General features: G+C 49.5%; 2 protein-coding genes across 2 annotated transcripts in view; one reads left to right on the forward strand and one right to left on the reverse strand.

Moving 5' to 3' along the window:
• Positions 1-4,968: 4,968 nt before the first annotated feature.
• ERRFI1 (ERBB receptor feedback inhibitor 1) lies at positions 4,969-19,179 on the reverse strand. Its single transcript, XM_082685313.1, has 4 exons — positions 19,042-19,179; positions 8,761-8,952; positions 8,575-8,651; positions 4,969-7,667 (listed from the first exon to the last, which is right to left on the reverse strand). Exons 2-4 carry the CDS (start codon positions 8,880-8,882, stop codon positions 6,508-6,510), a joined length of 1,359 nt encoding a protein of 452 aa, XP_082541439.1. The 5' UTR covers positions 8,883-8,952; positions 19,042-19,179; the 3' UTR covers positions 4,969-6,507.
• The window catches only part of LOC309842511 (uncharacterized protein), a gene marked incomplete at its 5' end in the record, with an annotated part of 50,471 nt that continues 44,723 nt past the window's right edge, over positions 16,828-22,575 (forward strand). Inside the window, 3 exons of the mRNA XM_082686705.1 lie at positions 16,828-16,832; positions 18,866-19,810; positions 21,893-22,021. Coding sequence (XP_082542831.1) covers positions 16,828-16,832; positions 18,866-19,712 — 852 coding nt within the window. The 3' untranslated portion in view covers positions 19,713-19,810; positions 21,893-22,021. The remainder of the gene's footprint in view (positions 16,833-18,865; positions 19,811-21,892; positions 22,022-22,575) is intronic.

Raw genomic sequence — 22,575 nt, forward strand, 5'->3', positions numbered from 1 at the left:
CAAAGACTGGTCCCTGGTTACAACAAATGGCCTCCTCCCCGGGGCCTTTTCACTTAGTGTGTGTGTGTGTGCGTGTGTGTGTGTGTGTGTGCGTGTGTGTGTGTGTGTGTGTGTGTGTTGGGGAAGCAGACTTATGCATGGTCACGGATGTTGTGTTAGTGAACTTGCTACAGGTTGACCTGTGGAGGGCTCCTGGCAGTTTTCGGGAATCACCGGGCGAGGGCTGGGCGCACTGGGGAGGCACGCGTAAGCCCAAAAGCCCGAGAGCAGCTCTCTCTCTAGAAGCTGAAACCAGGACCCAGAAGAGTCCTTTCCGAACATCAAACCCCCTCTGCGGCCTGGCAGCCGGGGACACTGAGGTACAGTTCGCAGGGCCGCTCTGATATGAAGGGTTTCCTCCCATACAGAAAGTCAGACGCACCAAGTACGTTTGCCACTCTGAGTTCTGGGCAGGTAACATGAAAGCAGGGGTGAGCTTGTTTAAACATGCTCCCCTGACAGATTCTCGGCGGCTTAGGCAGAAGGTTCTTGAAGTTCGATACATTCAAGGGAAAAGCAAGCATGAAAATTCACACCCTCCAATTGCCTTAGACGTGCCTACATCATGTTATTCTGCTCAGTCACAAGGAATGAAAGGCAAAGCTCACCAAGTTCAGGCACATTCGGAGCTTCCTCCCTGTTCTCCTCTCCCCTCTCTGCTTTCCCCTAAATAAGACCCAAAAATGTCTCTTGAAAGGCGTATAATTCGCATGTGGAGGGGAGAAGAACCCAAACCTTTGTTCAAGGGTCTAGTCTGCAAAGAAAACTTATCTCTGTGCTGTCATTTGCCCCAGACTCTTCCAAAGACAAGGTTAGCTCAAAGCTTTAGTACCGGCTTAGAAATTCAGTTTGCCTCTTGCTTTGTTACACATTTCGAAGTTGTGGCACCTCAAGGCTCTGGGAAACCATTCCTGACCCCTCCAGGTTTGAAGGGTTAGCTTTACTAGAGCTCATGCAAATTAGTCTTGCAGAAAATCTTGGCGGATCAAAGGCAACACCCATCAGCTTTATCTCCTCAATTACCATTAGCATAATGTATAAATATTTACATGGCAATGTATTTTTAAAGCTTTATTAGCTTTTCATAAAACGACTAACAGAATGCCAGGATTAATTTCTGAATTAATTTTAAGAAGTGGGACACAAGTCCATTTCGACAGGAGCTCTTTCCGAACAAAATAGCACATCTGGGTATTGGGACAATGTCCATTTCCTGGTTTTGATGATGCACAATAATTTTGAAAGATGTTCTCTTTGGGGGAATCTAGGTAATGGGTCCAGGACATCTTTCTGTGTAAGTTTGAAACTTCTCGGGAGTCTGTAATTCCTACAAAATATAAAAGCAAAGAAACCAGGTATGAAATAACCCCTGCAAGCAGCTTATTTTCAAGAGAAAATCTCCATGTACCTCAAAACTACAAATCAGGTGACGAAATTAGGAACGACAGGAGAGACTAACTGAACTCATATTTTGATACTTGAGCCGATGGACAGAGGGATGCAGTTCTCTGTCCTCCGACTCTGAAATGCTCTGCAAGAATCTGTCGGCCTCTTTTTTTGGAACAGGGCCCCTAGCCGGGAAGAGACACCCTCTTAAGGAACGTTCTTTTCATTGCATAGTTAAGATATCCCTAGAGACCTAGGGAGAAATAAACAACATGTAAACAAGCACGTGGCATTTTAAAAAAGATAAGGAACTCATGATCGATTATGGCCGCCTGGGGAAACTTCCCATCTAATATTATCCGCGTTTGGAGTTGACCGACAAACGGGTCCTCTTGACCTTAGCATCTGCTCTCTGCCATGAGACAGTCCCTAATAATAAATCCTTGCGGTTTGTGTGGTATTGGGCCTGCTGGGGCCTGGTCTCACGTTGAGGGGACAGCGGGGCTCGGGGAAGCTGAGGGAATCCTTCGCATCGGAGGTGGGAGGTTGACCGGAGCCCCCGTTCCCCGACTTTACCAACACACTTTGTCGCTAGATAGTACCTGCCCGTTCACAGTGTGTCCAGCGGCCGCTGCCAGCTCATTGCTCCTGCTGGGCTGTGGCAACGGCTCAGAGCGCAGGCCGGGGCCGGCTGGGGCCGGGAGAACTGCCGGAGCTCGGCTGGCTCGGGGCGCGGCGGGAGGACCGAGCTTCTGCTCTCCCCGAGTTTCAGTGGCGCACGCATTTGGTCGGCCACGGAAAGTAGGGAAAAGCATTCTTGCAAAATCAAGGAAAAACGCGAAGGTTCAGAGGGAAGCAAATGTGGATGCTTGGGGCGCGTGGGTGGCTCCGTCGGCTGAGTGGCCGACTCTTGATTTCGGCTCAGGTCATGGTCTGGGCCTTGTGAGATTGAGCCCCACCTTAGGCTCTGCGCTCAGCAGGGAGTCTGCTTGAGGTTCTCTCTCTCTCTCTCTCTCCCACTGCTCCTCCCCTCTCCATGCCCACGCGCTCTCTCTAAAATAAAATAAATCTTAAAAAAAGAAGGGGGGCGCCTGGCTTGCTCAGTGGGTTAAAGCCTCTGCCTTTGGCTCAGGTCACGATCGCAGGGTCCTGGGATCGAGCCCCCCATTGGGCTCTCTGCTCAGCAGGGAGCCTGCTTCCTCCCCCCTCTGCCTGCCTCTCTGCCCCTTTGTGATCCATGTCTGTCAAATAAATAAACAAAATCTTTAAAAAAAAAAAAAAGATGGTATTGACCACAATACAAGGAAAGGCAATGGAAGGGGGAAGAAAAGAGGCAAAAAATAGGAGATGTCCGCAAAGATCAGTGGGAGTGCTCTATTTACCTCTCCTGGGTCGTCCTGGCACCCCTAGGGGCTGGTGGAGCTCACAGAGGGGGTTAGGGTGGGAGTGGGGGGCTGGAGCTACACGCCCTGAGCTGATCCCACCCAAGGTCTTCAAGCTGCTGCTTCTACCTCAAAGGATCTCTCAAAGCCGGTTTTCTCCATCTCCAGGCCTGACATCTCCCCTGGCCCCTTGTCTCTCCAGGTCCCGACACCTCCCGGTCCGGAGCCCCACATTCCCCTTGGCTTCTCTCCAATCTGTTCCCCATACAATAGCCACGGTCATCTTTTTTTTTTTTTTTTTTTTTAAGATTTTATTTATTTATTTGACAGAGATCATAAGCAGTCAGAGAGGCAGGCAGAGACAGGAGCGGGGGAAGCAGGCTCCCCGCTGAGCAAAGATCCTGATGCCAGGCTCGATACCAGGACCCTGGGATTATGACCTGAGCCGAAGGCAGAAGCTTTATTTGACCCACTGAGCCACCTAGGCACCCCTGCACTGTCATCTTCTTAAGATAAGTCCTGTCGCTCCCTTACCTAGATCTTTAAGTGGTCACTACCTTGCCCAGAGTCCATCCTCCTGTGGCCACAATTTCCGGCTCATGGAAGATGCCAGCCTTTTCTTTCCAGCCTCAGAGGCTCACAGGTGTTTCCTCGGCTTTTCGTCCCTGTTTCCTCCACCTCCTTCGCCTTAGAGTCCGACCCTTCCATTTTATCACATTAGAGTCCAGCCCCTTTGTTACCTTCCACACTGTTCACTCCTTGGTGGTGCTCACCGCAAACCATAATTAGGGACTGCTTTAAATTCTAGAAGGCAGGCTTCTAAATTCTAGAAGCCTGGGGGCTCAGTCGGTGAGCATCAGCCTTCGGCTCCGGTCACGATCCCTGCATGGTCCTGGGATCAAGCCTGCATCCAGCTCCCTACTCAGCGGGGAGTCTGCTTCTCCCTCTTCCTCTGCCCCTCCCCCCTCTCATGCATGCACTCTCTCTCAAAATCTTTTTTTTTTTTTTTTTAAGATTTTATTTATGTCAGAGAGATATAGCAAGGAGTGGGAGAGGGAAAAGCAGTCTTCCTGTCAAACAGGGCGCCTGATGTGGGGCTTGATCCCAGGACTCTGGGATCATGACCCGCGCCACCCAGGTACCCCTCTCTCTCAAACTCTTAAAAAAAAAAAAAAATTCTAGCGAGGGCAGAGGATATGCCCACTTCCCAGGACCCAGAATGTGGTTGGGATTTCCTAGCCAATGTCTGCCAAACCAACTCCCTCAGCCCATTTCCTGGTCTGTAAAGCGTCCGAAATAACACCTGTCAGGGCACAGTAACCAATGACCACGAAGGCCATGCACCTATTGGCTGCCAAGGGTTCATACACGGTTGCCACAGATAATTCCCTATCACGGGTATCAGGATGCTAATTTTACCCAAGGACAGAGACGTTAAGAATCTTCCCAACACATAATTAGGCAGAGGTTGAGGTGGACTCCCAGCCCGGCTCACTGACCTCAGAGCCCTGGTACTCTGAAGGATACCAGCACAAGCAGGGGCTCGGTCAAGGTTACGGAGAGCTTCACCATTGCCCAGGAGCCATGGAGGGGTGAGAGTGACTGGGTTTTGGCTACAGGGCCCAGGAGAGGGGAGAGCTGAGCATAGGGACCCACGGGGCTGGAGAGGTGCCCTCACACACCCAGTGGCCTAGCTTCCTCCTGTGCAGAGAAGCCGGGAAAAGCATGGCTGTCCTCTCCGCGAGGCCTGGGCAGGCTGGGGTTTCTCTGGTGGCCTCATGTCAGACAGGAAGCAGAGCTTCCCAAAGGGCCCACAATGATCCGGACCTAATCCTGAAACTCATTGTGAGTCACATCAAGTCTCTAAGAGGTGACTTCTTCCGTATGTGCCCCGTGATAGGCAGGCCCCTCCACAGCAGGCCCAGCATCAGCCCAAGCCCCCTCTCTGAACTGTTAAAGGTGAAAACAAACAGCCCGCTTGCACTGTGCCTGTCTCTAAGATTCAATTATCAGTCGCTCAAATTACTTTTATTTTAGGGAATGATGGTAAATTTCAAGCACTTAGGAAGCCATGAAAAAGCTTCCCTTGTGCTTAGAGATGGCAATGCTTGTCACCGTACTTGAGACATCAACTTTTATAAGACTTTAGGCAAGAACATTGTTAACGGTGTCATAAATAGTATTATAACTTTATTAAAATGAAAAGACAATATTCAAAATAATGCAACAGAAATGAATAAAATCCTTTGTCCAACACTGTACACATAATGCAGAAATCAGTGCATTTTTTCTAAAGCATGTCTTAACCTTCATTTAGTTCATACTAAAATATAAGCTTTAAATAGCTCAAATCTTATCATTCAGCAGTTTAAACTGTAAACAGCTTGTTGAACTGTTAAGAGAACATTGTAGTAATGTACCTCTGTTAGTGAGCACCTTCTCTTTTGTGCTTGTCTCTACAAGATCCACACCTCGAAGCGTGTGGAAGCCCCAGCGCACGTGACAGGTCTCACTGAGTCCGGGTGAAGCAGCCAATCGGGACGGTCCCAGAAGCAGGAAGATGCTGATGTGACCTGTGCCATTAAGACATACTGTGCTCTTGGTCACAAGTGTTTCACTCAAAAAGCAAACAATCCCCGGGAAATACTGAATAGGAACCAGCAACACAAGGCCAGCTTGTGCTGTATTTGTGTATTAATACAATCTTAAAAAAAAAATAAACAACAAAACACCAACACAAAACCACAACACATGCTCCCAGTGACTCTCAGTCACACAGCTGTTTCACGATTGCTTAAAACTGACTTCCTGACCACGGGCAAACGGTCTGCTTCTCCACAGGACCTGAACCTGCCCTCCTTCCGCAGCTGCGAGGCCCGTGCTACGATGGGCCACGCTAGTGGGCAGAACAGAGCAGGAACTGTCAGGAAAAATGATTTATGGATTCTGGAACCTTCTCATTTGTCAAAGTGTGAGACATGTGCACAGGTGAGAACATGGCTGCCAAGCACACTGCCAACCTCCCCTCAACGGAGCAGAAGGCAAACTGGAGGGACCCAGGCCTCGGGACGATTTTTAAACTGGGCAGGAAGGGCCACGGGACATATGTGGGCCCCGCCCTCAGTGGCACAGACTGTTGGCAGAAATAAAGGAGACAGAACTTCATGGGCCCGAGAGCCAGATCCTTTCAAACTGACTAAGCAAAAATGGTTTTTGTTTTTTTTTTGGTTGTTTACTGTTTTTTGTTTTTTTAATGATTCTGATCTAAACAATACTGTGTTTTCTTTCCATTTGCTCAATTTTCAGTCAGGAGTCGTCCTCCAGCTTGTTTTAACATTCTGAATACATGTTACTCTAAGGTAGCAACTAATTGGTTATCCCGTGACTACCGTCTGTGGCTGCCACACAGGCTTCTATAGGTCTCTAATGTATACACACATCGAAGGTTCCCCAGCCTTCCCTCCCCACCGGCACAGCTTTCCGTTCTAGGCTGGAACAGACTTTCCTGCAACGCCAACAAAATCAGGGCTTCCCAGCCTGAGGGCGCCTGGTGGCTGCTCTGACCCTCTCTCTAAGACGGAGGGTTCAGCTATTCTGCTCTGCGATCTGGAACACTCCCCTGTGAATCTCCACTGAATGAGAGAGTGGCTTGCCAACCATCTGCTCCCAGGGAGCCCCTGCTGAACCACGACCGCAGAGCCTAAGGAGAAACCACATAGGACAAGTGTTTGCGCTTCATGTGGCCACCGAGGTCCAGTTTTGTTTTTGGATCCGGTTTGTCTGCGGCTGGGATGACACTGCAGTCAGCAGACAGGGGCTGGGGTTGGGGGCCTGTGTGTGTTTCTTCTGCTTCCCGAAAAAACTTTTCATATTTGTCCAGGTACGGAGGTCTCTCAGGTAGTAGGTAATAATGCGTCGAGCTGACCTTCTTCCCATTTTCGATAATGGGCAGAATGCAGGGAACCTTATTGGCAGATCCTTCGCTGTTCTGTCTCTGCAGAGCCTTGCTGCTGACGTACTTGGGGTCGGGGGCGAAGCTCTGCGTGGGAGGCATGACCCCGTTGAGGTAAGACGGGAGGCTCTTGGGGCTGGGTGTGCGCGAGTTACTGCGGGATAAAGGTTCTCTCGGCGGCACTTTGGGAGGCCTGTCTTCGTCACTGTAGGTGCTGGAAGTGACCTCTGCTGACCACCTTCTGTAATCCGGCTTCACGGGCCGGGGAGGTATGGGGACCCTGGGGGGCACCTCGGGTTTGTCTTCGTCTGAGTTGGGAGAAGCTCTGTGTATGTAGCTGGACACCCTTATGGCGGGCTTGTTGAAAGACCCGGCTGGTCCCGAATGCGACCGTCGCAGTCTCCGGTGGCTCTGGGGCGGGGGAGGATTTGAACTTTGCACCGCGCCGTGCGGCTCGGGCGCCTGGCTGAGGTCGGCCGCGGAGACCGCCGGGGTGTCGAAGTACGCGTAGTTGATCTGTCCACACCCGCGGAAGCTGCGCCGGCCGGGGACGTCGTATCTGAAGCCGGAGAGCGCGCAGTCTCGCAGGAGCAGGTCGGTGTCCGAGCTGGTGAGGAACTCCACCTCGCAGTCGGCCTCGTCCAGGGCGAGGTCCTCCGAGATGGGCAGCGGCGGGAGCGGCCGCGAGCCCCGGTCGCAGAGGGCCGCGCAGGGGAAGGGGGACGGGGGGCTCCTCCCGGGGGTGAGCGGGGGGGACGCGCACAGCCCGTTCACCGAGAGCCGCCGCAAACCGCACACCACGCGCTCCTCTCCGCGCTGCGCGCCGTCTTCGCCCGGCGGGATGACCAGCGGGGCCAGGCTGGGCTTCTGGGCGGGGCCGTCCCTCGCCGCAGGCGTCGCCGCGTGCCCTGCAGCCAACGAGACGCGTCAGGAAGGGGCCGCACGCGCGACGTGCTGCCCCCCCCCCCCCCGCGCGCCGCCCCAGGCCGAGCCCCCCCCCCCACCCCCGCGGCTCTCTGCTGAGGCAGCGCATGCGCGACGGTGCTGCCGAGGACACCCCGGGGACAGCCGCGGGCCGACGAGGCGCCAGATGGCGGCCACACGGGACCTGCTTCAAAGGGCACGTCATCGGGTCCATCTGCCCCGGCCGTGCGCGGGGGGCACGGCCACACACCCCGCAGTCGGCGGCAGGTTGGGTGAGGCGCGCGAGCCTCGCAGACCACGAGCAGCGTGTCCTTTCCGGAGGACCGCGCCACACCGGCCCGGCCGCGGAAAGAGCGGCGGCGACGCGAGGCAGGCGAGGGCCGCGTCGGGCGACACCGGGGCGGCACCGGCAGCCCAGTGGGACGTCAGGGGCGCGCAGACCTGCCCGTGCTGGGCTCGGAGCCCCTGACAGCAATCTAAGGAGCGCAGTGTCCGCGGCACAAGAGCCGGGCGGCACGTCACACGCTTTCCTCAGTCTCTCGTCCCCACGGACACTACTGCTCGCCCACGGATGCGTGCGCGACACTCGTGAGGGAGAGGACGGATCTCCGAGGTCTCTGCAAGCTACGTGTGGCCCAGAGCTGGGGCCACGTCAGCGACTGTGGAGGGTCCTGCTTCCACAAACGGGTCTCGTCAGGGCCCCGCCGACTCCGGAGGAAGGCAGGGGCTGGAGAGCCGGGCGGCTCTCTTCGGCGCCTGCTGCCACCAGGCTCGGGCGGCTTCCTCACGCCGGCGCGGAGCTGCAGGACCAGCCGGCCCATGCCCAGGCCCTCGCCCCCCGCAAGCACCCGCCGCCCTCGCCCCCCACAACCGCGTTTCGGGGACATGTACCGAGAGACGCGAGGTGCTCCTGGGCCGTGGAGTTGAGGCTGTAGGCCATCGTGATCGGGTCAATGTTCAAAAAGTGACTGAAAGGAAAGGAAAAACATCTTGGTCACTCACAAGGAGCCGTCCCAGCCTCCAGCTCACCGGAACACCAGGGCTTAGACTTCTCAGGCCGTTCTGTCCTGCGCTTACTTTTCAAACTCACTGCGGCCGCCCCAGCAGGTCCTCACGGTCCTCATGGCTTGGCCATCGTGCAGATATCCAGTTTTTAATGGGACTCTAATCTCCTGAGCAGCAACTCCTGCCGTGGACATGGTGTCTTACTCTGGGAGGTCTCCACGCTTGAGGCTGAGGGATCTGCGGTCAACCAGTAGCCTGCATTCCCTGCACAGGGGCGACAGAAAAGAGCCCGGTGAACAAACAATTCGGAAATACCCAGAGAGAGCTAATATTAGAGAATCCGGGGGCATTTGGGACAGAAAACTGCATAGACGTTCACTCGATCGCAACCTCTTGCACAAACTCACCCTTACTTCTCATGGTCATGGCACTACTCAAATGTGGTCACTCTGAGCAACTGGGAGAGGGGGAGGTACTAATCAAAGCACTGCATGCTTTCGGCAAAGTGAGGAATAATCCATAGCGATCCATCTCCCACTGCAGCCCAACAGCTGCAGGATAAATCTTGCTCACTTCCCGTCCCCCAAGCCAACAAGGTCATTTCAGAAATCACTGTATTCAATCCCGCAGAACCGACATTCACTAAAACCCAAGGCTTACTGAACAGGAGAGCCTATGGTGGCAGCAGACCTCCCCACGACCTAGCATTTGTTTGGATTCTGTAGTTCAGGGTTGGCCCCTGGAGGACAAATTCTCCAGTTACCACCTCTTTGAGAATAAAGAAATTGCTAGATAGGAGGATCCTAATTTCCATTATCCTGTAAAAATCAAGTTCTGCAAGGTTATGGGCTTCAGCAGAGGCCTGGGACAGCTTCCTCCTCCCTTTGAAAGACAAACTTAAAGGCACATTCTTCACATTCTGTACCAAGTGCCTTCTGCTTCATGCCTTGCCTCCTGCAAGGCAAGGATGACAGAGGCTAAGTAAGTGCCTTTTCTTAATCTAGCAATTTCTTAATGTGAGCAGTTCCTCAATGTCCCTCAGCAGGTGCACCGTGTCTAGGGTCAACCAGTAGCTCCCCCCACACCTTCTTGCTGGAGGAGTCTTCTAGCATCTGGCTCTGCTTTCTTGGCATCTTCATGCTTCCTTAGAGTTAAGTTGAGGCTTTTTTTTCTTTGAGACACTAGGATATGATCTGTCAACTCTGTGTAACACTGACCCCTTCTGGGATGAGCACAGACGCTTTGTAATGCTCTAGTGCCCCAGAGCATGCACGTGTGGCTGCCCAGAGCCGGGGGGTATGCTGAGGACTGGGGGCGTTCTGGGGGACGGAGGAGGGGGTTCACATGTCCTCTGTTTCAGGGACAGATCTGTCACCCACTAGACTGGGAGTCCAGGAAAGAGGCTAGGTCGCAATCATCACTCATCACTACGTGGAACATCAGCAAGTGACTGCTAGTTGCAGTGGAACGACCAGACCCTACCATCTCCTTTTTACCACGGTCAGGGTCAACTGAACGTACAGGGATATGAGGATTCCTGTACAGGGAATGTACAGGGGTCTTTTTTTTTTTTTTAGCTACAGATCTAAAAAACACTCTGTAAGTGCTTACTGTTGTTCATGCAAAAAGAAATGGAGAGACAGTAATGTTTTGGAAACAAAGTGAAGATGGGGCCATTACTGATCCTCGGCTTTTTACTCTCCCAAAGCCAGCTGCTCTGATACATGAGGCAGAGACTTAAGTAGCTTTCAAATATTATTTCAAATAGTCAAGCTTTCTTTTCCTATGATGAGTCTCTGAAAGACATACTGTTAAGAAGAACGGGGGGGGAGTGGGGGCGGAGAACCCCACCATTTAAGAAACCCAAGTTATCAGGAGACCTTATTTTTTGTTTTTGGTCCTCAGAGGCTTAAAATGAAAAGCACATTTATTTTACCTGGATTAAGGAGAGCTATAGAAAATTAACAACAACAACATTTTTTAGAACACACTGCTCGGTACTCCCTCTGGGCGCCTGGCCTTGTGGCATGTGATACTTCCCCGCCCCCCAGCACCCAACAAGCTCAGGCAAGACCACAGGGAAAGTATCTGTGGTGATGTAAAAATGAAAGGCCAAGATAGGAAGAAGAATATGGTATTTAAGTAGTTTGAAAGCACACGTTTAGAGATCGCTCATCCAGATTACAGGAAAATGCTGCGGGGGTTTCTGGAGGCCCAACCCCCACCTGTCTGCAGGCCAGCAAGTGCTCCTCGTAATTACTGCGTGTCAGCCTCCTAATGCCATCTAAATCTTAGCTTTCAACAGAATGATTGTGTAACTATCGCCTCTGCTGGAATGGCCTCGGAATTCTAAACTCACATTTCGGCAGCCCCTCCGAATTATGTATACGTTCTAGAAAGTTATTTTTTATTCATTGTTTCCATCACCTACTTGTTAGCTTTCTTAAGAAAAAAATTTTTTTAGTATAAAAAGAATTGTGTTCACTAAGCCAGCTCACTTCTGACCACAATAGTGTCTTTGTGTATTCATAGAAGGTGACCTGCCTCTACATTTCAATGGGGAATTGTGAATGGGACGTGTTATGAAACTGTCCGAACTTCCTACTTGCTTGCTTGGGGGAAGCCAGGAGGGAAACATAACTGCATGTTCTCGTTCGGAAAATAACTTCCAACGATAGGCCCAGGAAGGGTGACATGCTGTAGGTTTGGAAGCAAATGTTTTTGGCATGTTCCTGGGAATGCCAGCCACCTACAACTCTTCCACGCCTCTCTCAAAGCTCTCAAGTCTGCAGTACATAACCTCCTGGGTTTGGGGGGTGCGGGGGGAGATCAGCCGCCTGGCCAAGCTCAAGTTAAAAAGAAACCCACAGTCCAGTGACATTTCACTAATGCTCAAGTGTTTCAAATTTTGTTTCTGTGTCAACTGTAAAGCCAGCTCTCCCTGACAGCTCAGGAGGCAAGCAACTGCAAGAACAGCCCTAGGTGGGGAAATCAGCATCTCTCAGCACAAGACAGCATTCTGTTATGAAATGCAAACTATGAGAGCGGATGTGAACCGAGGCAGTGCGGTGTCCAACAGGATCGGAATGACCTTGGGCAAAAGAACTTCCCTAAAATTCATCAACTAATCTTTAGCCTTTTCAGTGTGTCAGAAGTGCAGTTAAATACCAATCCCAGATGTGAACTGTTTCCTACTTTTTTTAAAGTTCAAGACAAAAAGTAGTACCCCCTGAAACCATCTGTTTCTTGCAGCCGTCCTCTGCTTTGCTCTCCCTGAAACTCCCCCTCCCCCACCCCGCTCCTGGAGTTTGGATCTACTTCTACTATGACAAGACAACTCCTCCATCTCCTGAGTCTTGACTCCAGCCCTGACTCAAGCTTCCACTTTGCATTTCCTATTGTCTGGTGATTATCTTTCCACTTGGAGGGCCCTCTGGCATCTGCAACACTACAAACCAAACTCCTGTCACTTACGTCACACCCCCCACCCCCTTCCCAAACCAGTTCAGGGTCTGCAAGGATGCCGCTTCTCCCACAGGCACCATTTTTCATAACCTGAGCCAGGACCGATGCACATTCGATCGCCCAGTTCCACTGCCTGCTTCTGTCCTGCTCTCAAGCCTCCCTTCCTTCCTGGGTCTGAGAATACCTGATCCACCCCACCCACCAGAATCAGATCCGTATTCCTGAACTGGAGAGCAAATTCAGATCTTCCAATCTTCAGAGGCTTCTAAAGTAAGGCTCTGCAGGCTGGACGTAAGGCCTCTCTAACAAGGCAGGCCCTGACCCACCTTTTTCAAGCTCCTGCTTCTCTTTTCCCTCATCTCTGTTAGAATGCACCTTTTCCTTGGAGGCCATCTGTCACACCACCTTGTCCACTACCTGGCTCCCTACTGAAAAGCCGGCACAGGGTCCCCATGTTCTTGGGTTATTTTGTGTCTTCTTGCCCATCCTCCAAATCTTTGGGTACTTTCCCCACCTGCTGTGTAGATCCTGGTATCACACATTTCTGATAAATATTTACTAAACGGATATTGAGAAAAAAGTCATCTCACTTCTAAAAAAATAATGACATGACAGACTCATGTTTCCTGTAAATCAATGAAGAATTAAGGGATAAACCTAACATGGGCTGACACCTCCCGATAATGTGACAAATTTAGGTAAGAAGCAGGCAAGGGATTCTCATTTCATTGACTTCCAAAATCCGAAGTGGACAGTATACAGACTGGGTGAAAACTCTAAGCTTAAGTGATTAACAATGTAACTTTCTCAGTTGGTTTCTATTACTATACATTCACCTTAAGCACCCGGGGGAGAGCTTTCTGAAAATAATGAATTTCACCTTCTCTTCCACACTATTCCTTCTGCACTTACTGTTCTTGTTGCTAAAGTTAAGGTCACTTTCCTTAAACAAAACCAAAAAAGGCTACACCAAAAAGCATACCACAGATGTGTTATTAAAATGAAATCACATGCCTTTACATTGAGGAAAGTCACTTTGAAACTTTTTTTTTTTTAAAACCAGGCTACCTTAAGACTGTAACCTAGATGTGCTTACCTTCCAGCAGATCTCATTAATAAATCTCAAAAGCAATCCCCAAGAGGAGGAGGGGCACATTTTTGTCATACAACTCACCCAGTTCTGCCCAGTGCTTCCTTATTTAAAAGTGTGATGTAATTTCCTTCTTTCAATCTGGTTTTAGAACCTGATTTCTGTTTATTCAGGGTGATAAATGGTCTTTTCAACCTTATTTAACAACCACCTACACGACTATATCCTTAACAAAAGAGATAGAAGATAATCCTATTCAGAGCCAAGATTTGTTAAAAAGCAAAAACCAAAACCAAAAAACCAAAAACTGATTTTGGAACGTGACAAATTCCATGATTTTATTTTTTATTTAAAAAAAAAATGATTTTAGATCCTCCCCACAGAAATCACCACTTGCACATTAACCTTCAGTCTGAAAATGCCTAAAATAATCACCTTTGAGAATATTAAAACAAAACTAAAATCCCATCATTTTTACTGTAATTCATGTCTAAAGCTTTAGCAGCTCAGCTGTTTGACACACTGAACATCTAGTGTGGCTGTTTTACAGAATTTTCACTTTGACTAATAACATGAGAAGACTTACTGATTAAAGGACTCTTCACAATCCAAGGCCCAAATTCAGGGTTTTTCTTGGATTTCACCCTAACAGACCATGATTTGGGGGATGAAAGGGGGAGGCAGGCAGAAATTTCCTTCGCGATCCCCTGCTACATTCCATTCCATCCTCCACATGCATGGCCTTCACATGAAGAGCACAGAGGACTTCACATCTTTCATGTTAAGTTACGGGAAAAAAGGTCACTGAAATGCTTCTGCATGAATTCAAGGTAAACACGAGGGTTTCAGGACCCAGGGCAACGCTGCTCTGTGGAGTGAGGATGGATATCTCGTCCCTGGCAGCATCCATCTGCCCTTCAGTGGGCAAGCATGGAACAGTCCACTTGTAGGTGGTAAAAACTGGGGCAACAAGAAAAATAATTTATCTTCCGACTGTCAAAAGCAAAGCTGAGTGACATAATTTGTGGAATAATTCAGAGTATTTTCTAGCTGAGTATTTTAAGAAACAGCAAACTAACAAAAAACCTATTCGTTCCACGACCATCGTCATCAATAGCCTTTTGATTCACTTGGTGTCCTACGCGGCCTTCGCGCGGAGGCAGAAGGATACCACGGCAGGGACACAGGCTCTTGTCCTTTGTGCTCTTCCTACAGATGCTACGGTCAGGAGCCACACACACGCACGGGATTGCAAAATATTATTCCTTTTAGACATACACATAATAGATTTCCAAATGGAAAAAATACGTGGGTTCTATTCTAATCTTAACAAGGAGCACAATAATCCAATGATGGGAAGGGAGTCTTTGAAACTTGAAATGTACTTAACGAGCACTGGAGTCACCCAATGGGGTAACACCAGGTTGTTACAAGGAACATAAAACCAGTACAAAAAAGAAACTAATTCTTGGGAACTTATCTGGCAGGCATTGTTCTAAGTGATGTATAACTTATTTAATCCTCTCAACAACCCTGTGGGGCAGGTTACTATTATGACCCTCATTTACAGCTGAGGAACTGCAGGCACATCAAGTTAAGTAACTCACTCCAGGTCAATGGTGGGGCCCAGAGACTTAAGCCAGGCTCTTGCTGTGCACACCACCGGCTCCTCCGAGCCCCTCAGGCTCTTAACTGGGAATAAGAACAAGGCCTGCGTTCAGGGTGGCTCAGACAGACTTTTCTGGGGATTTGCTGCCTGGTAATAGTTTTTCTTGGTTAACCTTTAGACTATGAAAGTTCCTATTTTATTTCAGCTCCATCAAATCCTCCTATGAAAGTTGTAAATTGCAGATTTGGCCTGTGTATCCTCTGGAAGGGTGGTCAAGGTATCAATTTTACACTCTGTGACTACTTGGAGCAATTCTTTCCAAGCCCTCAATTTTTGAGGACACACTGATGCCCCAGCACTACACACCCCACTACAACACGATACCTGGTATCACGCGGGCTTGTCTTTACCCAGGTGTCCCTACAGATACCCAAGGGGCCTCCTTTTAACATCCTCTCACAGCATGGATCCCGGTAATGCCATTATAATCAGGCTCCATTTTAGTCTGGAATCGAATGATGGCGTATCTTGTCTTCGCAAAGCACTCTATAAATTACAAAGTACTTTCCGACACATCATCTCACCTGATCCCCACAACATCCCTGTCAGAGGAGGCAGGGATTACACTCTGTGCCTGCTGAGGAGGAAGTGAGGCCAAACACCTTCCTGCCGGCAGCAAGGCCAGCGAGGCTCTTCCGCGCTCTAATCCAGCACTCCCCCGCTACACTTTCACTCCTTTCCTCTCCACGGTCTCTTTATTCTAGGCAGAAACCTCAGTTCTTCCTTTTCCTTCTTTTCTTTCTTTCTTTTTTTTTTTTTTTAATTTAAAGATTTTATTTATTTGAGAGAGAGAGCATGAGTAAGAGGCGGGGCAGAGGAGAGACAGAATCTCAAGCAGACTCCCCGCTGAGTGTGGAGCCCGATGGGAGGGGGAGACTTGAGACTCGATCTCACAACCCTGACCCCAAATCAAGAGTCAGATGCTTTGCTGACTGAGGCACCTAGGCACCCCAACCTCACTTCTCTTTCTAATGTTCTCCTTTATCAATGGGGAAACTGATGCAGAGATGGCTAAGCAAAACACTCAAGACCTCAGTGCAAGTCACCCGTTAAGATGGGAACGGGAGCTCCACGCACAGGATTTCACTCAAATTCTTAAGAGGGCAAGGATGAGTTATTTCCACAAACAGTTCTCAAGTGCTTATTCTGGAGTAGATGCTATGGTAGTGAAGGAGACGTGGCTGCTGTGTGGGAAAGCCTCAGTCTCTGACGACAAGGAGTCTCAGACTGTGAGAACGTCCCCAGGAGGACAGGGTGGGGAGGCCAGACTGACAAGGGCAGTTAGGGCAGGCCTCCCTACGTGACTTTTTAAACTGAAATTTAAAGATGAGAAAGAGGCAGCCATGAGAAGAATGAGAGGAACATTCCACGAAGAGGATATAAAATACAGATTATTTTAAATAATCTGTACCTGGCCAGGTTTCATATTCTGTGGGTCTTCAAGGAGAACTTCAATGTCTTCTCATCCTTACCCTCCTACTGCTTCCCCTGAAATGTTGAATCATGTCACTGTGGAACGGAAAAGGAGCAAAACTCACGTAGCCAGAGCCCCATATTTTACAAATATATCCACTGAGGCTTGGAGGATTCAAGTGTCCTATTTTATAGTATGAGGAATTGGATTAAACTATCAACAATGATTCCAAATTACAGAATCCTTTTCCCCTTCTGAAGTCTGAGTCCCACACTAACTTTTCCCTGTCTTAAAGCAAATTTCTCTATTATGCTAGCTAACATTCAGAACCCTGAAACTCACCAGTTTTATCTACCTTTATAGAGCACGCATTTATGCTGTGCAAATTATGCCCGAATGCCACAGCTGACCTTGTTTACCCAGTACCCAGGAGGTTATTCGTTAGTTTTTCTGAAGCATGGCCAAACACCAGCATCAAAAGATGCAAAAGGAATCCCGATGATGAGGTACCAATTCAAATTTATTGAGGTTAAAAGCAGAGCTGTTTCTCTGGCAGAGGGAGCTGATGACATTCAAATTCCTGGAATTACCCTTGGCACCACCTTTCCCTCCTCTGCTCACCTTTCTAAAGCAACCTGATGGTATGCAGACATTCAGGTCAGTTTCAAGCATGTTAGATTGTACCTGTAATTTAGGCAACTTGCTTTTAAAAGCTACCATTAGTATTAGCTGAAAGGGAGTATTATCTGGTTCACCTTCTGAGGAGCAGCAGTTAAGAGTCATTTTCACACAAAAACTCAAGTCTACAGTATAATTAAATCTCAGAGCAAAGTGACCAGTGCCTATTGTGAACTGAAAGGAGGAGACACAATTCATTGAAACAGTAGTTTTATGTATCTGTCGAAAATATGAGTAACTCAGACATTTCATAACAGCCATAAAGAAAGATTTGCTTCCCACCCTTATCAGCGACTGGTCCAATCCTGCTGAGCTTTAAGATGCAAAATATGCTTCCATGCAATTATTTATCAACCATCGACTATGTGCAAGGCTGCGCAAGATAGAAGCTGTACAGAAGAGTTCCTGCCCTGAAGGAGTTCACAATCTAATACATGCCAGGTTAAAATCCTAAGCCCAGGACCTCTAGCCCCTTCTACCACGGAGACAGGCAGCTGAAAATAAGCCTCTGCGTGGAAGGAAGGAGCTGACAAATTGTGTCTGAAGTTCAGGCTAAAAGCTGTATATACTTCTCTTCAAATCTGCTAATAATTGGAAAAGACAGCAGTACCTACTGGTAACCAATCACAGCACAATGAGCAAGAAGCCAACTTTTACTTTGTTTAGCAAAATTTGGTCAGTTTCTGAAATGGGTAGGTGGCCTCCTGTCTCTGCTCTGTTTAAGTAAAACTTTGCTGAAAACCATATTACAGGGGCACCTGGGTGGCTCAGTGGGTTAATGCCTCCGCCTTCGGCTCAGGTCATGATCCCAGGGTCCTGGGATCAAGCCCCATGTTTAGCTCTCTGCTCAGCAGGGATCCTGCTTCCCCCTCTCTCTCTGCCTGTCTCTCTATGTACTTGTGATCTCTCTCTGTGTCAAATAAATAAATAAAATCTAAAAAAAAAAAAAACAAACATATTACAGAAATGGGGGGTGGGGGAGGAATTTAAAAAAAAAGCAAGACTTGGCATGGCGAATGTTTCAGTATCCTCAACAAATGCATACCCTTCGCATTCTTACAGATTTATAAAAGCTGAAAAACGTGCAGAATACTGTTCTTCAGGGGGGTAAAAACAAAACAAAACAAAACCACACACAAAAAAACGCATTTTAACCTCACCTTTCTTCACCTCTGACAGTTGCTTAGAAACCAGTCCGGCCCTACCTGTGTTGCAGGTGTACCTAAAGTCACCAACACATCTCTTTTAAAGCTACAGTCTATTCTGACTGCACTTAAGTTTATGACTAACAATCTATTCATATATATATATATATTTATCAGGTAAGAGACTGGTTCCTTTCAAGCAATGACGAAATCCTAATAAAGACTTAGGAAGCACCGATACAGCACCAATCATGGTTAAGAAGTCATCTAATTTGTACGAGGCTGTGATATACATATAAATACACACGCAAGGACACACGAAAAACACCCAATAAGCAGCCACGTTCCGAACACAGAATTCTGCACTCCCATTCCTTCGGAAACAGTAATTAGGACGCTCCGACCAAAGGATCGCGTTTCTGAGACAGGAGGAGGGGGGGGATCGGAATTACTCAAGGGCCCTGACCGGGGACGACCGTCGTCGCCGAGAAACCAAGCAGAGGGGCCGGGGGCCGGCCACCCCCCAGCACAGCCTTTGGGACAGGGCTGACCGGCACACGGTGCGCGCCGGGGCAGCGCAGCCCCATTGTGGAAGGGGGGACGCCGAGGCCGCCGCCAGCCTCCCCCGCGCAGGACCCCGGCCGGCCGCCCTCGAAGCCCGCGCCCCCGCGCAGCGCCCCCGGACCGGCCCCTACCCCTGCCCCCCCCCCCCCCAGTCCGTCCGTCTGTCCGTCCGTCTCTGGAGACTCCGCGTCGCGGCGACCCTCTCCGCACCCCGGGGACCCGCCCAGCGTCGGGAGCCGCCCGCAGCCCGCCTCAGGGGCCCGGCAGGGGCGGGGGCGCGGGGCGGCGCCGCCCTCCCCACCCCACCCCCGGCCCGCAGGCCCCTTACCCCCGCGGAGCCGCGGCTGCCCCACGGCGCCCTCCCGCGCATGTCCGTCCCGGCTGGCTCAGCGCCGCGGGCTCAGGGGCCCGGACACCGCGCAGGCGCCTCGCCACTCGCTGGCCGCCGCACCCCACTCGCACTCCCCGCTCGCACTCGTCCGCCGTCGGCGCGGCAGCAGACGCCGCAATATATGCCAGTGGCGGGGCCGTGACGTCGACATCCAGCGCCCCACCTCCCCCGCTCAGCCAATCCCGGCCGCGCGCCGCTTAAAGGGGCGATGCCGCGGCCCAGGCGACGGCGTGGGGTCCACCGGCGTCGCGCGGCCCCGCGGGGATGGCGTCTTTGTCTCCGAGGGGGCCGTTTCTGGGCCGCGGCGGCCTCCGCCCCTCAGCTCTGCGCGAGCCGAGAGCAGCTGCCGAGGCTTCAGAATCCTGACGCTGAATGCGTGCGGGCAGCTCGGCCTCGGCCCGCGTTCCGCGCGGCTAAAGGGGACGCCGAGCGTCGTGCGGGGTTTCCCGTCGTTTCCTGGCCCTGGCGGGGCGCGGTTCGGCGCGTGTAACCGGATCCACGGGCCGTCGCCGCCGCCGGGGTGGCGGAGGACGCCCGGGCCAAGGCCAGTGCAGCCTCTGCGGGCAGCAGGCCCGCGCGCACCGGGAGGCCTGCGGGCCGAGGCGTAGGGGGTGCCGCACGGACAGAGTGGAGCACTGACGGACAGTGTGGGAAGCAAGCGACGTCGAGGGACAGAGTTGCCCAGCGTGGGACAGCATAGGGCAGGGTGAGACCTTGAGGGGCAGTGAGGCCACCCTGCTGAGGGCCTTTGCTGGGACCGCTGAACGCGGGTCTGCCCAGCCCCCTCTCCTCGGACCACATGCCCGAAAACCGAGGCCAGTCTCTGGTGGCAGTTGACCCGCCCGGGGCAGCCTATGGGCTTCCATAAAAAGCACCCCCAACCCTACCCGGCCTGTCCTTCAGTCTCTAGTCCGGTGTTGACTCACTAGACCCACGCCGCTCTCAGCATCTCTGGGCATCCGGGTGGCCAGTGATGCCCAAGGACGAAACACCGGAAAGCCTGCGGGAGGAGGCTTCTCCCCGCGACGGTGATGCAACTTAGGCTTACAGTTTAACCGTAAAATAAATAATACAAATGATAACAAACCAAGAGTAACTAAAGTAAGAAAAAAAGCAAACAGACAGAAACCCTCCAGTTTTAACTAGAACAGTCCCCTGAATGGTACTCTCTATTAAGTAGAGGCCACGGACCTCCGGCTGACCTCGTCCGTCTTGCAGAGCCCCTTCTCGGTTTCGGCAGTTGTGCCTGAGAGTCACACATTCAGCACTACCTAATTGGGGTAGTTTAACATATGGAATGAGATTGTGACCTCATTTTCAGGTTAACTATTAACTTACAAACTCCGTGAAATGATTGCCTTTTCTCCCCCACTGTTTACTTACATTCTTTTAAATTTAATTCAAAGGCACAATTTTGAATTCGATGCCTTCTCTCCCGCCCTCCCTCCTCTCTCTCTCTCTCTCTCTCTCTCTCACACACACACACACACACACACACACACATCTGAAGGATTCCTTTGCCCTTTTCAGTTGCAAGATAAACAGATGTTTAGCAGAGAGCTCTACTCTTTTGGTCTTTCTGATGGGCTCCGCTGGCCTACAGGGGCTCATGGGTCATTTTCATGCCTGTGCTACTTATCAACAATTTAATGATTCCATCTATGATGTTCTCAGTGCCCTCCGTTTATTATTATTTTAGGATGATGGAAATTAGTCACAACTCCTTGTTGGTTTTCTTAACCAAATTCGGTTTTTTGATTCACAGAAAATCTGCCCAGATTGTTTCCCCCCATTTCGCTTTCATTTATGTTTAACACTTACCCATATGCTGTTATCAGTGTACCAAAAGGACCAGCCTGAGAATTTGCCAGAGAACATCTTTTCAGACCTCACAGTGCAGCATTTACTGAATGGGGACCTAGATGAGCTCAAGTTTCATCCAAAAGGAACCCTCGTTACGCTATTTCAAGCCACTACAATACAGTTGTAATTTGTGCTTTGGCCTTATTGGCATGCTTTTACATTCCCCTATTCATTACCAGTGATAATTACCAGAGCAACCACCAAACACACCCCTTCTTTAGAGAAAAGATCAACAGGATACTTGTTATATGGTTGTGAACTGTCTGGTGTGCTGTTTTGGTAAATTATAAAAAATCATAAAAACACAAGTAATATACGATTAATCCATTTTTTCCCCTTCCAATCTATTTTAAACGTGCAGAATCAACAACTTGGTTTATTCATTTTTTGGGGAAAAACAGAGTTGATGGCTTACTGAATTTTGCTTACAATTATGTTCATGTGATATAGCTTGCTCACCTGTTGCTGAATTGCATGCATAGACTTAACACCCCACAAATCTTTTATCTAATAGTCTATTAGTGATATTTTGTAATAGCGTGGTCATGTCAATGATATTGTAGACTATTTTGGGAAGAGTTTACAAGGAAAATGCTAAGCAGCGTGAAATAATATTAGCATATTGTGTTCATCGAGTGATCATTCATTGACTTTTAACAGACTAGAACACTAGACTAGAGGTTTAGGGTAAAAATATTCTCTTTGTACAGAACATAACTTGTTTTAAATTGTCTCCAATGAGAAGGTTGAAGTCAGACAATTTTTTTTATATCTCTCACAGTCCATTTAATCTTGATGTACTTCCCAAGGAATTTATATTAGCTGATTGTTTTTTAATTAAAAAAAAAACTAAACATAACATCTAAAATGTTAGACTTACATCACACTGACCTAAATTGTCTCTGTGCACTTGCCCATTTTTCAGGGTAAGAAGAAGCTGTCCTTGGAGTAAGAACAAGGAGAGGTTCTGGCTCAGAAACCATAGAATCACAGACACTGCTTTTCTAAAGACATTGTTCATTTTCATCCTGTCTAGCAAGACCACAAGTCGTAGGTAAGCAGGAGCATACTGAACAGGGACCTTACAAGCTTTCCAAATTTATGTTCAAATATTGAATCCTGCGGAAGAGGATACATGTTTTGGTGTTTATTCTTCTTGATTATAGACGGTTTTGTGTTTCTTTGTTGTTTATAAAGAAATACTTTTAAGTGAGACATGTTCTGAATTGCCCTCTTAGTCCTAGACTGTTTACTTTTGTCTGTTCATGATCTAAATGTGACTATGCAGTTTTCTTTTTTTACTAATTTATAGCTAAGTGTGCAGTAAAAAAAAATACACAACAATGGAAGAATTGAATTTCCTAGGAGTCATTTGTTAGTAGGCCACTTTATGACTTAGGGACATCCGGGCACTGATATATATTTATATATCCAATAACCTTTGTGTGTTACTGCAAAACCTCCAGGCTGGTAAGAGCCGGGATTCCTTCATGAAGGCCACCACAGCCCAGGGAAGTCTCCATGGCGCTTCCAACGGTAGCAGCCAGTTGAAAAATTGAGCAGAAAAAGATTTCTTTACAAATTCCATTTTTCCCTTCTGAGGGTAGG

Source organism: Mustela nivalis, assembly GCF_964662115.1.
Source record: "Mustela nivalis genome assembly, chromosome: 10".
Classification (NCBI taxonomy): Eukaryota; Metazoa; Chordata; class Mammalia; order Carnivora; family Mustelidae; genus Mustela; species Mustela nivalis.